This window comes from Canis lupus, chromosome 9 (assembly GCF_003254725.2).
Source record: "Canis lupus dingo isolate Sandy chromosome 9, ASM325472v2, whole genome shotgun sequence".
Taxonomy (NCBI): domain Eukaryota; kingdom Metazoa; phylum Chordata; class Mammalia; order Carnivora; family Canidae; genus Canis; species Canis lupus.
In genome coordinates this window covers 23084347-23098880 of record NC_064251.1, presented here as the reverse complement: position 1 = coordinate 23098880, position 14534 = coordinate 23084347, and the positions used below count along the sequence as shown (strand labels likewise).

Sequence of the window (14534 nt, the reverse complement as noted above, 5' to 3'; positions counted from 1 at the left end):
GTGAGGTTGAACACTCATACATTTATTGGCATTTAGGATTTCTATCAGCACATTGAAGATATCCTTCTACTGTCCTTTGGATTCCCATTGTTGCTGCTGAGAAGTTGGCATTCATTCTTGCTGCCACTCACTTGAAGGTAAACATTTCTCCCCATTTGCCTGATTTTAAAGATATTCTATTATCTTCATTGTTTTGTGGTTTCACTATGATTTATCCATATGTGAATTTCTTTTTATCTTGTCTTCAGCTTTACTGTGATCTGATTCCTGTACAGTTCATTTTATTTCAATGCATAGGACTTCTTTAATCTGTGAACTGGTGTCTTTCATCAGTTCTGGAAAAATTTTAGCTCTTTATCTCTTCTGATATTGCTTTACTCCAATTGTCTCTGTTTTATCCTTCTGGAAGCCATTCTGGAAGCTATCTTTCTGGAAGCTTTCTGACTTTAAACCAATTGCTAGGGGTAGATCCAGGGCCTGTTCTGAGGGCCTGAAGCTTACTCAATTTTTGTTCCTCAGATGGTAGTGCTAGCAGGAATTGATAGGCAAACCTATATTTGAATGAAATGTGTTACTTTTGTTAAGGAAAATTTGTTGTTCCCTCCAAGATAAAGGGATTCAGCAGAATCATCCTGACAGCATATGATTAGTTTTCCTTCTAAAAAAAGTTTCTATGGAATGAATATTCATTAATATATTCAGTTTCTATGTCTGCTGATGGCAGGTCAATAACTTGACCAGCCTTAGAGAGATGGAGTCTGAGCTATAGCCTCCATATTTGTCACAATGGCCACTTTGACAATGGGCTCAGTGTGCAAGCATTGAAGTGGGGAAGAGGGAGTTTGGCTGACCTCCACAAGATGAATCAGCTTGTCCACATAGTTGTGGAGCTCTTTCTCTGTAGTGTTCTGTAGAGTGCATTAAAATGAGTTATAAAGAGCCATATGCCTTGTGCTCACTCCCAGGGGAATGCAATTCTCATAAGTATGGAGTTGTCATATGTGAAGATTTTTATAGGAATTGTGCAAAAATAAAATTTATAAAAATTCTTGTATATAAGGAGCACAGAGCAATACTAAAAACAATAAATATGTTACATTACCCATTACATTCCTGACAGAAGGAGATTTTTGTCTTTAGTAGGCATCAGTGAAAATTAATTCTCCACAATTTTACACATTTGATGACTAAAAAGATTTTTCCATAGATGAGCTTCTGTTCCACACACTTCATACCTTATATCTCTTCTGTTATCTACATATTTCTGGGCCTGGGTGTTATAGGATTTGTTCATGTCACAACTTGCAACCTTGTTCCTTTATAATATGATACTGCATGGGCACAGTGGGCAGTAGGAATATTCCTGGAAGCCTCCCATGGAAATGATGAGAACGTCATTAATATATTCCATCACACTCATTTTAACTTCCTCTTGACTTAGGGTGACTTTATGTGTAAATGCCAAAATAGGTCAGTTCACATCTGCTAAAACATCTGGTTAGTAGCATCCTTAACTCTCTCTCAAATGTTACATTTGCATAATACATTGTATGGTCACCCCATCTTAGACATGATAGATCACCCCAGACATGAGGGAAAGAGTGATGGAGGAGAAATTGGAGTGGAAAGAGATAGGAGACTTAATTGATGGTGCTAAAGTTATCTTAGTTTTGCAACAGTTTTAAAAAAATGACTCTATAAACATAATGCTAGGGCCTTTCCTGCACTGATGAGGGATCTGAAGCTTATGCATTTCTGTCATGGTAAATTCACCTGTCAGTCACCCTGCTCTCAGCTTTATCTCTCAGACTGGTTCACCATCATACTTGGTTCTTCTAAGTCCTGAATCTCTCCTGGATTCTAGAGAGTCAGTCAGTTCCTTGAACATGTATTTTTGTTGTTGTTTTTGAGAATTCTTCCACTATTCTGAACCAGTAAGCTTTCTCCCCTGGGGTTGGAGCAGAAAGATGAATGTACTGCAAAATGGAAAAATAGCTATCAAAATTCAAATTCAACAAACTCATGTTAACTGAACACCCATGCAGACTGGCCATTATAAAGGTGAACAAATCCTAGTGATCAACGGGGATACTCTTCTTTTCCATCCACAAAAGCCCAAGGAGATCTAGTTATTTATATGATTGATCAGGGGCCGATTTGGGACCAGAGATTAGGTCTGGTGCTCTATCCAATTTATCTAATCATGAATTGAAGTAAATGTGACTGTGTGAGGCACTTTATTTTACCAACCTACTCTTAGTACTGTCACGTTGGGATCAACTGTAGAAATTCAAAAGCACCAGATTCATCAGAAATAATTTGCAACAGAAAAATTTTTAATGAGTGCCCAAAAAGTACCCTGAAATAGAAACAAAATAATGAGAACAAGATTTTTCTTACTCCTGAGAAGGATTACATGGAAAGAACATGAGAAAAAGAAGAGAAAGAAAACAAATTCTAGCCCTTGCATTTTTAAGAACAGAAATGAATTATTTCCTTGGGTTATTTGGCCAGTGGGATTTTGCAAAGGCAGGCTCTGTTTTTTTTTTTTTTTTTTTTTTTTTGTTTGTTTGTTTTGTTTTTTTAAAATAACTTGTTTTCTCACTATGGTGCTTTAGAAGACACTCGTTGCTCCATTGTAATGTTGCTTATTTTAGAGGATTTTTCTTCAACTGAATGGACCCTCAATGAAAGGACATTACCAAGTTGATCTAGTTCCTCAACCACTGTTTTGACAACAATTTCTTCTTTTGAGTCTAAAATAAAATAAATGCAAATTTAGTACTCATTCTTAATAGGCTGAAAGGTACTTAGTCACAATGGTATGCTTCTAAAAAATAGTGTTTGCAAGACTGTGTTTGAAGACTGCTCAGCAAGGCCCAGAACTATCTTATATTTACCACTGTCTTTTAGAACAATGAGTGTTTGAAAGTTTAAGTAAAATGTAGATTAAAGCAACCTAATTATCAGGTCAGTACTGGCCTGAGGCAAGTAATGTCTTCTTTTAAATGCCAACTTGGCCTACTTTTGTGGTTTAAAATACAGTAGCTCTTTCACCAAAGAATTGAAACTGGGAAAATAATAGGTTCTAGGTAAGAAAAATGTTTGGGGATTGAGTCTCCATTTCAGAAATTTCACAATGCCTGTTCTACAGGAATATAAAAATGCAACCATTAAGAAGCTGTCATAATGGGGCACCTGGGTGGCTCAGTGGTTGAGCGTCTGCCTTTGGCTCAAGGTGTGATCCTGGGGTCTTGGGATCGAGTCCCATATCGGGATCCTCTTGGGGAGTTGGCTTCTGCCTCTGTCTGTGTCTCTGCCTTTCTCTGTGTGTCTCTCATGAATAAATAAATAAATCTTTTAAAAAAACCCAGCTGCTATAATGACCCCTGATTTCTTCATTCACTGCAATTAACCTTAGAACAATTTGATTTAGTTTACAAATAAGCGACTTATTTAATAAAATTGCTAGAGTTGAAAAGATTTATACCAAGTAAAAAAACCTTCTGTACCTTTGACTTGATTTTCAGAATGTATGGGCCCACGTCCTTTTGATTTGTAGCATGTGGACTTGCTTTTTCTGTGAAGAGAAGAGTAATTGTTGCATTTTTTTCTTTCATGAGGAAGCTCATAAATAACTGAATCGGGAATAAAAGTTTTGGAGTTCTGGTTTCCACAGGATTCAATTCCTCTTATGTTTAAAAGACATATAAGTAAGCTTTTCATGACCCCAGTATAGTGAAGGGAGAGAGTAAATGAGTGTTTATGGTCAGAAATCCCCTTGTGACCAGCTATCTCTTTTGTCTCACTATCTGGGGACTCCAGTTTCTGACTCTGACTTTTCAGTGAGTCTTCTGGCCAGTGAAGATGTTCAGGATGCCACAATGCAGAAGGCGGTGGGCTAGTGCTGTAGAAAATATAGAGTGATGATGCAATCAGTTTACACCACTGAAAATGAAGTATAGTGTAAAAATTTAGCCAGAACATGGCATGAAATGTATAGTGGAAGAAGTGAATAAGGAATGCTGTAATGAGCACTTTGTTCCAAGGAGCATCATTGTTGAGTTCCTATGCAAATAGATTGTAGAGGGCTGACACTAGCCTTGGAAGATGCAGGAGATGGTATGGACTCCTGCTATGGACCATGGGCAAGCATTTAGTGGTAACAGACACTGATGATTACCCAGTACCTTCTGGGTGCAAGCCACTCTCATGACCACTTTACCTACACAGTGAAGCATTATGGTCATGAACACAAAGTGTTGTTTTGGTGTCATCACAATCATACCAATAAGGAAACTGGGATTTAAAGAGGTTAAGCCGGGATCCCTGGGTGGCGCTGCGGTTTAGCGCCTGCCTTTGGCCCAGGGCGCGATCCTGGAGACCCAGGATCGAATCCCACGTCGGGCTCCCGGTGCATGGAGCCTGCTTCTCCCTCTGCCTGTGTCTCTGCCTCTCTCTCTCTCTCTCTCTCTCTCTGTGACTATCATAAATAAATAAAAAAATTAAAAAAAAAATAAAGAGGTTAAGCCATGTGTTCACATTCACCCACGGTTACATTTCCAGGGCTGTTGCTCTTGGCTACCAAGCTATGGTGACTTCGCCAATGAAATAGTCATTGTTCATCTTTCAAATGAAAATGTAATAGCTCACCTCATACAGGGTGCACATGTGGTCACTAGTGAAGCACCAATAATATAGAGTGTGTTGTTAAAGGAAATGTGCTCCAACATTAAATCACAGAATCACTCCCCCTGGAGTACAGGGATTACTTAACATTGGGTATTTAAGCATCCTATGTGTTATTGTAGACACACACACCTCACATACTTGGACATTTGATATGGCTGCCTGTTTTCATTTAACTTGGGTGCAATAATAAATTCCTGAGACCACAGATGAATATGATCCTTACAGTAGGAAGTTCTAGGATATGATACTGGTGTACGTGGATTCCAATAAAATCTAGTTGATGTGAGATGATTTTTTTTCACAAGTTAGTATTTACCTTTCTTCTCCATCTATTAATTTGCAATACGTTTCTATTTCTTTCTCTAAAAATATTTTGATGTCAAGGAGCTGTTCATACTCCAGCTTCTGGCCTTCTGTCTCTGTGCGAATTTGTTGCAGTTCTTCCTCCATAGCTCCAATCTGGTCCTGAATTTGCTGGAGCTGGATGCAGTAATTGCCTTCCGTTTCGGCCAGGGAGCATTCATAGGAATGTTTCTGAAGGAAGAACAAAGCAAGGCTTGTGTGGGTAACAGATAAATGGCATGTTCATATTTGAAACATTCTCAAGATGGAAAAAAGCATTTGAACAAAGTCTAAATCTTTTCAATGGAAAAATTAGCGTAAACCAGAATTCTTTATACAAACAAACAAACAAACAAACAAACATTTTTCTCCCCATTGAGAAAAGTTTGATTTTTAAGTTTTGGGATTGTTAAGTCAGAAGTCATGTTTAGGGACAATGTTCTTATGATCTACCACATTTTATACACATTAAATTATATGCGATTAGTTATATATACTTTGTTAGAAGTACATTTATCTCTTCACATGCACACACACATTCAAATCAGTGGGGACTCCTACGAACCGTAGCCATGACTGACTGAAGTTCTATTTCCAAGGTTTGCAGATTGCGTTTCAGCTCCGTCAGCTCATTCCTAGCTGTGGTGGCCGCTCCTGCATCATCAGAAATCTGCTGTTGCAGTGAAGCACTCTGTAGCATAATCATCAGAAGGGTTAGTGACCAGCTCAGTGGTCTACCAACCATAGACATAGACATACCATAGACATACCTTTGTCTATGTCATTGCCATAGACATACCTTCTCGTTGAACCAGGTCTCCACGTCCCTGCGGTTCTGCTCGGCCAAGTCCTCATACTCGGCCCTCATGTTGTTCAGCAGGACTGTGAGGTCCACACCTGGGGCTGCGTTCACCTCCACATTCACATCCCCGCCCGCTGCACACTGCAGGACTTTCATTTCCTGGAAAAGGGATCAGTATTAACACCCAAGGTAAAATTTTGACCGATATTCCCCCTCTGCTCTGAAGTGAACAGTGGACCTGAGAGGAATGAAATCAGATACTATCTGAAGCCACCTGTGGGGTCCCTCACCGACTCGTGATTTTTTTTGAGGTATGCCAATTCCTCACTGAGTGTTTCAAACTGTATCTCCAGGTCAGTTGTACAAAGGGTCAACTCATCCAGAACCCTGTGAAGACCATTGATGTCGGCCTCGACGCTCTGGTGTAGAGTAAGTTCGTTTTCATACCTGAAAGGTTAGTAAAGTGTTTGAGAATTGTAATCCCAGGCAGGTGCAAAGCCTAACTTTCTCCAACATCTCATATACCAAAAGACAGGATGTTCTGTCCATGCTTCTGAAACTTACCACATCGGCAAAGAGATGATACACTTTGGAATACCTACTGATTTAGGGTGATTGTTTTGGAGGAGTTGTGCCTTCAGTTTTTATCATCCACTGTGCTTTGTAGTTAAATCAAAATGTTTAAAATTTATGATAGCTCTTTTTGTAAGGGCACATTTAATTTCTTCAGTGATTTAGTCTCATATCTCGGTTTTTAAAGCAAAAGGTCTGTTTTTTTACTCCAACTGTAGTATTTTACCTTTATTATAATTAATTACATTATTTTCACCTACTTCAGCCTGAAGTCATCAGCGGTCAGTCTGGCATTGTCATTTTGTAGTATAATGCTGGAGTTACTGGTGGTCACAGAAATAATCTAAATAGGATAGATTGTACAAAAATAGGTGCTGATAGTTAAGGGCGAGTCCAGATTTCAATGTGATTCTTTCTTCACAACCCATCAAGTATCTGCTTTAGTGTCATTTTTTTCTATGTGAAAGGAATCTGGCTTTTTCTTCAGATAACGAATAGCCAGAGCTTAAGAGGCAAAGTATAAGTTTTTACAATTACAGATACTTTTATACTCTTGATTTAAAAATATGAGCTAAATATAAGATCAACAAGGTGGTTATATGTTTTGAAACTATTTGTCTTTAATTATATAATTTTTTTCCCCCAAGACACTGCTTTAAGCACTGGGAATGGAGAGTGAGCAAATTCTACATGATGTCAAAAAATTTTTAAAAAATATTTTATTTATTCATTCCTGAGACACACACACACACACACACACACACATACACACAGAGGCAGAGGGAGAAGCAGGCTCCATGCAGGGAGCCTGATGTGGGACTCCATCCCAGGTCTCCAGGATCAGGCCCTGGGCTGAAGGTGGCGCTAAACCGCTGAGCCACCTGGGCTGCCCCATCATGTCAAAATTTTAAGCACTTTATAATTTATATTTTGTCTCTTTTAGGTTATGTACACCCAATGTCTATAGTAAAATTATGGAAGTCCATATTTCTTACCTGCTTTTTAAGATCCTCAATGATAGAGAAATATCTAGTATAGTCATGATCTAGTCCCCGGCAAGAACCAGGCCCATATTTCTCATACCAGGCCTTGATTTTCTGCTCTAGGTCTGCATTGGCCTCCTCCAGAGCTCGTACATGGTCCAGGTAGCACGCCAGGCGGTCATTGAGGTTCTGCATGGTCACCTTTTCATTCCCAGAAAGGAGGCCATGCTCATTTCCCAGAAAACCAGCACAGACACCCCCACCACCATGATAGAAACCTCCTCCAGAAGAAATGCTCCCAAGAGCACAAGAAATGTTACTTCCTGCTCCAGATCCACGGCACACATTCCCAGCTCCAAAGCCTGGACCGCCACCAGACAGCCACCCCGGGCTAGCTCGTGAGCAGACTCTCCTAGCTCCACTAGAAAGTTGAAAAGACATGGTGACAGTACAGTGGAGTGACCCTTTCTCAGCAAGGAGCAAAGCAAAAGCACACCATCCATAGAAGTGAAGAAGTGATCTCCATTGGCCTTTTATAGGTCTCAGTAGGTTCTTTCAGTCTTGACTTTCAATCTGTAATAAAAATTACTTGCTCCCTAATTGTTGTTTTTCATAATTGGATGATTTTTAATTGTGTCCAGTCTGTAGGTGGAAAGGTGCCCCAAGGGTATGTTGATCTATGAAAAGGTGCCTGGCCGAGTAATACTAAATCATAGTTTCAAAGGTCAATATTAAATGTGAGTAAACATACATCTTTTTGACCTCTGGAAGAGAGTCTAGTTTTTTTTTCCTCTAGATAATAAAGAATAATTCACATGAGAAATCTCCACTGGTTTTTTCCTGCAAATGTTGATGGAGTATGTCTATTGCTCATGCTTTATTGGGCATTTCCTTTCTTATTAATATTAGATGCTCTCAATATACAGTGATCTGTTGGTAGTGGGAATTTTTTAATTGATTTTTTAAAGCTGAAACAGAAGTAAGAGAAGTCCTGCAACACTTTGCTTATGAATTTAACTGAAATTAATGAATATGTGGCAGTGTCAGAAAACTATTTGTATTGAGATTTCTTGGCTTAGTCTAGGAGAGTATCCATTCAACAAACTTCTAAGTTTCCAAATAATTCATTTCTCTACCTCAAAAATACTGCGTACTGCCTTTTAGCTTAAATTTATGTATTTTAAGTATTCAGAATTATTTTGGAATTTCCTATTGATAATTAAGGAGTAAGATATATGAAGGAGAGATGTGTTTTCATCCCTCCTTAGGAAACCAATAATTATGGTACTCGAGATGAAAGATTAGTTGTTTGTTATAGGTAAGCAGCCTCTTCGTTCTCTTTTCTTAATGCCCATGGGAAGTCGTTCCATTTGGTTGTGCTTCATTTCCCTCTTGGGCAAAAGAAAATAATAACACTGCATGTTGGGTAGTTTAAATAATTAGTGACTGTAAAACAGTCTGAAGGGCACAAACATTTTGTAAATGTTAATTATTTAAATTATTATAATAAAGTGAACATGTCAGACAGGGTCAAGTCTCTATGATTTATAATGGTACAAATTGATTAGTTACTGATTATGGGTTTAGATTGTTTTGAAACTATTTTTTTTTTCTGAATGAGATTTTTCAATGCTCTGAGTATCAAATAATTTGGAAACACCCAACATTATTGCTCCTGAAAGATAGATAATAATTGGTGGGCCAGAATGCCTGGATTTTTTTGACCAAATATATATAAAACTGTAATTCAGACCATCTCAACAGTTTCAGAATAATGTGTGATAAGAGATGCAGTTTATATTTAAAGAATTGTTTTTTTTTAAGATTTTTATTTATTTATTCATGGGAGACAGAGAGAGAGAGAGAGAGGGAGGGAAGGAGGGAGAGAGGGAGAGAGGGAGAGACACAGGCAGAGGGAGAAGCAGGCTCCATGCAGGGAGCCCAATGTGGGACTTGATCTCAGGACTCCAGGATCACGCCCCGGGCTGAAGGCAGCGCTGAACTGCTGAGCCACCAAGGCTGCCCTAGAGAGTTGTTATTGATTTTGTTGTGACTTGGTCACAATTTTAATCTTTTGCCCAAATTTCCCATGAATAAAACAAGAAAAATAGAATATGGGGTCAGGGTAATAGTTTTTAAGTCCTGAGACTTGTACAAGAAGTATTATGAAGCTGCAAAGTATTATTAATGTAATCTACTTATCTCTAGGTATTTTATAAATACTAATTAACTTGTAATCTTTTGTGGAACAAGTTAAGCATATATTATCAGAACCATTTCGGGGATGAGTTGGCTGTGAAGCTAAGTGGCAACACAGATCACAAAGCATTTTTATATCCAAGCAGGATTGGAATGTATGATGCTTAACTCCTGAAAACACTGTCATCTGTTTACTCATCAGGGCAAATCTTTTGACTTTTCTTAATCATGGATTTCCTCTACACTAATACCTGCTACAGAAATTTAGATAGATTTTAGTCCTTTCCAGAAGTGGGGGATAGACTTAATGAATTCTATCCATTCATCTCTTCCTTGAGGGTGGTTATTTTTATTCATGGTAAGAAATATTCAACCATATATCATTATCCTTTCTTGAAACTCTATTAGGTACTAGAATGTTCATATAATACACATGTTCTAGGTACTCCAAAATAATTGAATTGAACTGTAAATTATGCAGTGTAAATGTCTGCTCACCTCAGGATAATGAAATTCATCACATTATCTTATTCTAACAATCATATGATAAATTTAGTGTTTAATTTCAAACTTGTTTCAATATCTTTAAAGTTTTTTTAAATTTAAATTCAATTTAGTTAACATCGAGTGTATTATTAGTTTCAGGAGTAGAATTTAGTGATTCATCAGTTGCCTATAACACCCAGTGCTCATTATATCACATGCCATCCTTAATGCCCATCACCCAGGTACCCCATCCCTCCACTCACTTCCCCCCAGCAGCTTTTAGTTTGTTTCTTATAGTTAAGAGTCTCTTATGGTTTGTCTCTCTCTCTGTTTTCATCTTATTTTATTTTCTCTTCCCTTCCCCTATATTCATCTGTTTTGTTTCTTAAATTCCACATATGAGTGAAATTTTATGGTATTTGTCTTTCTCTGACTGACTTTTTTGCTTAGCATAATATCCTCTAGTTCCATCCATGTCTTGCAAATGGCAAGATTTCATTCTTTTTGATGGCTGAGTAATATATGTGGTATACATATATCACATCTTCTTTATCCATTCATCTATTGATGGACATCTGGGCCCTTCCATATTTTGGCTATTGTGGACATTGCTGCCATAAACATTGCACTATGTTTGCATCTTTTGGATGAATACCTAGTAGTGCAATTGCTGAGTCATAGCATAGTTCTATTTTAACTTTTTGAAGGACTTCCATACTGTTTTCCAGAGTGGCTGCATCAGTCTGCATTCTCACCAACAGTGTAAAAGGGTTTCCTTTTCTCTGCATCCCTGCTAACATCTGTTGTTTTCTGAGTTGTGAATTTTAGCTATTCTGACTGGTGGGAGATGTTATTTCACTGTAGTTTTGATTTGTATTTCCCTGATGCTGAATGATGTTGAACATTTTTTTCATGTGCCTGTTAGCCATTTGTATATATTCTTTGGAGAAATGTCTGTTTCATGTCTTTTGCCCATTTCTTGACTGGATTTTTTTGTTTTTAGGGGTATTGAGTTTGATAAGTTCTTTACATATTTGGATATTAGCCCTTTATCCAATACACCATTTGCAAATACCATCTCCCATTCCATTAGTTGCCTTTTAATTTTGTTGATTGTTTCCCTTTCTGTGCAAAGGCTTTTTTATCTTGATGAAGTCCCAATAGTTCATTTTTGCCTTTGTTTCCCTGCCCTTTGGAGATGTGTTTAGCAAGAAGTTGCTGTGGGCAAGGTCAAAGAGGTTGTTGCCTGTGTTCTCTAGGATTTTGATGGATTTCTGTCTCACATTTAGGTTTTTCAATATTTTTTGCTGGTTTTTAAAATTTACACTCTACATTTCTGTTATCCAAGTTGAAATGGTATTTTTCTCAGACTGAATGAGGTTTGTTTTATCACTAGCTATCTAGTTTTTCTGGGAATCAGATTCTGGTGTGCTAATTCTTCCCACAAAATGGCTTCCCTGGTTTTGGTACTTCCACTTTGCCCTGAAGTGAATGGTGGACCTGAGAAATGAAATCAGATACTACCCAAAGTCACTTTGCAGGGTCCCTTGCTCTTTATAAGGGACTCTGATGGCAGCTTAATCTTGACTGATTGGAGTTCAGAATGTGCTTAGTTTTTTCCTCCCTTCTCTCACTAGAAGGAAACTGGAATCATGAGGTTCTCAATAGCATGGTGTTATGTTGGAGTTAAGCACAGACTCTGAGCCAGAACACCTGGATTAGCATTCCAGCAACTCCAGTTATTAGTTGTGTGATGCTGGGAAAGTTACTTAGCCACAGTCTACCTTAGTTTCCTTATGTATAAAAGAGGATGACAATAGTACCTATCTCATAGAGTTCTGAGAATTAAATGATGCTTAGAATAGAGTTCAAAGTGCTGGGTATCACTATTATTGATTCTTTCCTGGAAATCATTTAAAAAATCCTGCACATATTTTGGTTTTGTTGCCTTTATTTTGGTGTCCCATCCAAGAAATCATTGCCAAGACCAATGTCAAGGAGCTTTCTCCCATCAATATTGCCATACCACCCTGAACACACTTGATATTATCTTTTATGTTTTCGTTGAGGAGTTTTACTGTTTTCGGTCTTATGTTTAGGTGTTTAATCCATTCTGGGTTGATTTTTGTGTATAGTGTGTGATAGAGGCCCAATTTCACATGGGGCCCTTTTTACATGTGACTATTCAGTTTTCCCAATACCACTTCTTAAAGAGACTATCTTTTTCCCATTACATATCCTTGGCCCCTTTGTTGAATTTAGGGCAATGTATATATGTGGATTTATTTCTGGGCTCTCTATTCTTTCTATTGTGGTAAAATACACAGAACATAAAATTATTTCCTTATCTATTTTTAAAAAGATTTTATTTATTTATTCATGAGAGACACACAGAGAGAGGCAGAGACACAGGCAGAGGGAGAAGCAGGTTCCCCTCAGGGAGCCCGATTTGGGACTCAATCCACAGACCCAGGATCATGCCCTGAGCTGAAGGCAGAGGCTCAACCACTGAGCCACCCAGGTGTCCCTCCTTATCTATTTTTAAGTGTATGATTCAGTGACATTGAATCCATTCATAATGTTGTGCAACCAATATACATCTCCATACTGTTTTCATCTTGCAAAACTTAAGCATACCCATTAAACAATAACTCCCCATTCTCTTCTTCCCAGCCCCTGGAAATCACCATTCTATATTTTTTCTCTCTATGAATTTGACAACTCTAGGTACCTTATATAAGTGGAATCATATGGTATTTATCTTTTTGTGACTGGCTTATTTTACTTAACATACTCCTTGTAGTAGCATGTATCGGGATTTCCTTCCTTTTAAAGGCTGAATAATATTCCACTGTAAGCATGCACCACATTTTGCTTATTCATTCATTATTAGTGATCATTTGGGTTGCTTATATTTAGTTGTTGCTTGTATTTTAGTTGCTGCTCTGATCATGGGTGAAAAATATCTTTTTAAGATCATGCTTTCAAATTTTTTTGATTATATCAGGAGGTGGAATTGCTGGAACGTATGGTATTTCTAATTCTAATTTTTTGAGAAACTGTCATACTGTTTTTGTTAGGGGCTGCACCAGTTTGTATTCCCACTAACAGTGCAGAAGTGTTCTAATTTCTCCATATCTTTACGTCTTCCATGATGTTTTATTTACTCTAGCTTTGTAATGTATTTTGAAATCAGGAAGTGTGATTTGTCTTTTCTCAAAATTGCTTTAGCTATTAAGGGTTTTTTTTTTTGGTATCAATATGAATTTTAGGATTTTTTTCTATTTATTATTTTAAAATGCCAATGGGATTTTGACAGGGATTGCATTAAATCTGCAGATTGCTTTGGTAATATGACTATTTAGACATTATTAATTCTTCTAGATAGTGAAGATGAGATGTCATTTGATTTATTTGTGTCTGATTTAATATTTTTCAATACTGTTTTGTAGTTTTCAGGGTACAAGTCTCTTATCTCCTTAGTTAATTTATTCCTAAGTATTTTATTCTTTTTGATGCTATTATAAATTGGATTGTTTTCTTAATTTTCTTTTTGGATAATTTATTATAAGTGTATAAAAATGTAACTGGTTTTTTAATGTTGATTTTGTATCCTGCAACTTTGCTGAATTTATTTATTACGTCTAGCAGTTTTTTGATAAAGTCTTTAGGGTTTTCTATATATAAGAGGCTATTTTCTGCAAACAGAGATAATTTTACTTCTTTTTCTTGTCTAATTGCTCTGGCTAGGAATTCCAGTATTGAATAAAAGGGGTGAGTGGACATTTTTCTCTTATTCCTAGTATGCAGGAAAGCTTTCAGTTTTTCACCATTGAGTATGATATTAACTGTAGTATTGTTTTATATGGCCTTTTATATTGGGTTACATTCCTTCTATAACTAATTTGTTGAGCGTTTTTATCATGAAAAACTGTCAAGTTTTGTCAAATGCTTTTTCTTTATTTATTGAGATGACTATATGATTTTTACCCTTCCTTCTGCTAATGTGGTATATAATATTTATTGATTTGTGTATGTTGAACCATTCTTGCATCCCAGGGATAATTCACATTTGATCATGATATATGATTCTTTTAGTGTGCTGTTGAATTTGTTTTGCTAGAATTTTATTGAAGATTTTTGCATCTATATTCATCAAGGATATTGGCCTGTAATTTTCTTTTCTTGTAGCATCTTTGGCTTTGGTATAAGAGAGATGCTGCCTTATGCAATGAGTTTGGAAGTTTTTTTCTCCTCTTAGTTTTTGGAAGAGCTTGAGAAGGATTGGCATTAATTCCTCTGTAAATAGTAGAATTCATCAGTGAAAACACCTGGTCCTAGGCTTTTTGTTGAAAGGGTTTTTGATTACTGATTATATCTCTTCGTTTATCATTGGTCTGCTTAGATTTTCTATTTTTCATGATTTACTCTTGGGAGGTTGTGTGTTTCTAGGAATT

At 37.1% G+C, this 14534-nt stretch overlaps 1 protein-coding gene and 1 long non-coding RNA gene across 3 annotated transcripts; one reads left to right on the top strand and one right to left on the bottom strand.

Moving 5' to 3' along the window:
- Positions 1–8215, top strand: LOC118355831 (uncharacterized). 2 transcript variants are annotated; one of them, XR_004819038.2, is made up of 3 exons: positions 1–137; positions 6190–6265; positions 7516–8215. It is a non-coding gene; the product is annotated as an uncharacterized LOC118355831 (long non-coding RNA). The 2 variants fall into 2 exon arrangements; XR_004819039.2 differs by having other exon boundaries at positions 6190–6290.
- On the bottom strand, positions 2316–7855 carry KRT26 (keratin 26). Its single transcript, XM_025440110.3, has 8 exons — positions 7405–7855; positions 6670–6752; positions 6127–6283; positions 5834–5995; positions 5600–5725; positions 5009–5226; positions 3513–3580; positions 2316–2756 (listed from the first exon to the last, which is right to left on the bottom strand). The coding sequence occupies exons 1-8, from the start codon at positions 7831–7833 to the stop codon at positions 2605–2607; spliced, it is 1395 nt and encodes a 464-aa protein (XP_025295895.1). The 5' UTR covers positions 7834–7855; the 3' UTR covers positions 2316–2604.
- Positions 8216–14534: the final 6319 nt, after the last annotated feature.

Coding starts and splice junctions, on each gene's coding strand:
- KRT26 (XM_025440110.3), bottom strand. CDS start 7,833: ATGTCTTTTCAACTTTCTAGTGGAGCTAGGAGAGTCTGCTCACGAGCT. Junction 6,284..6,669: donor GCTGATGACTTCAGGCTGAA/GTAGGTGAAAAT, acceptor CTAACCTTTCAG/GTATGAAAACGAACTTACTC. Junction 5,227..5,599: donor TTCAGTCAGTCATGGCTACG/GTTCGTAGGAGT, acceptor TTCTTCCTTCAG/AAACATTCCTATGAATGCTC.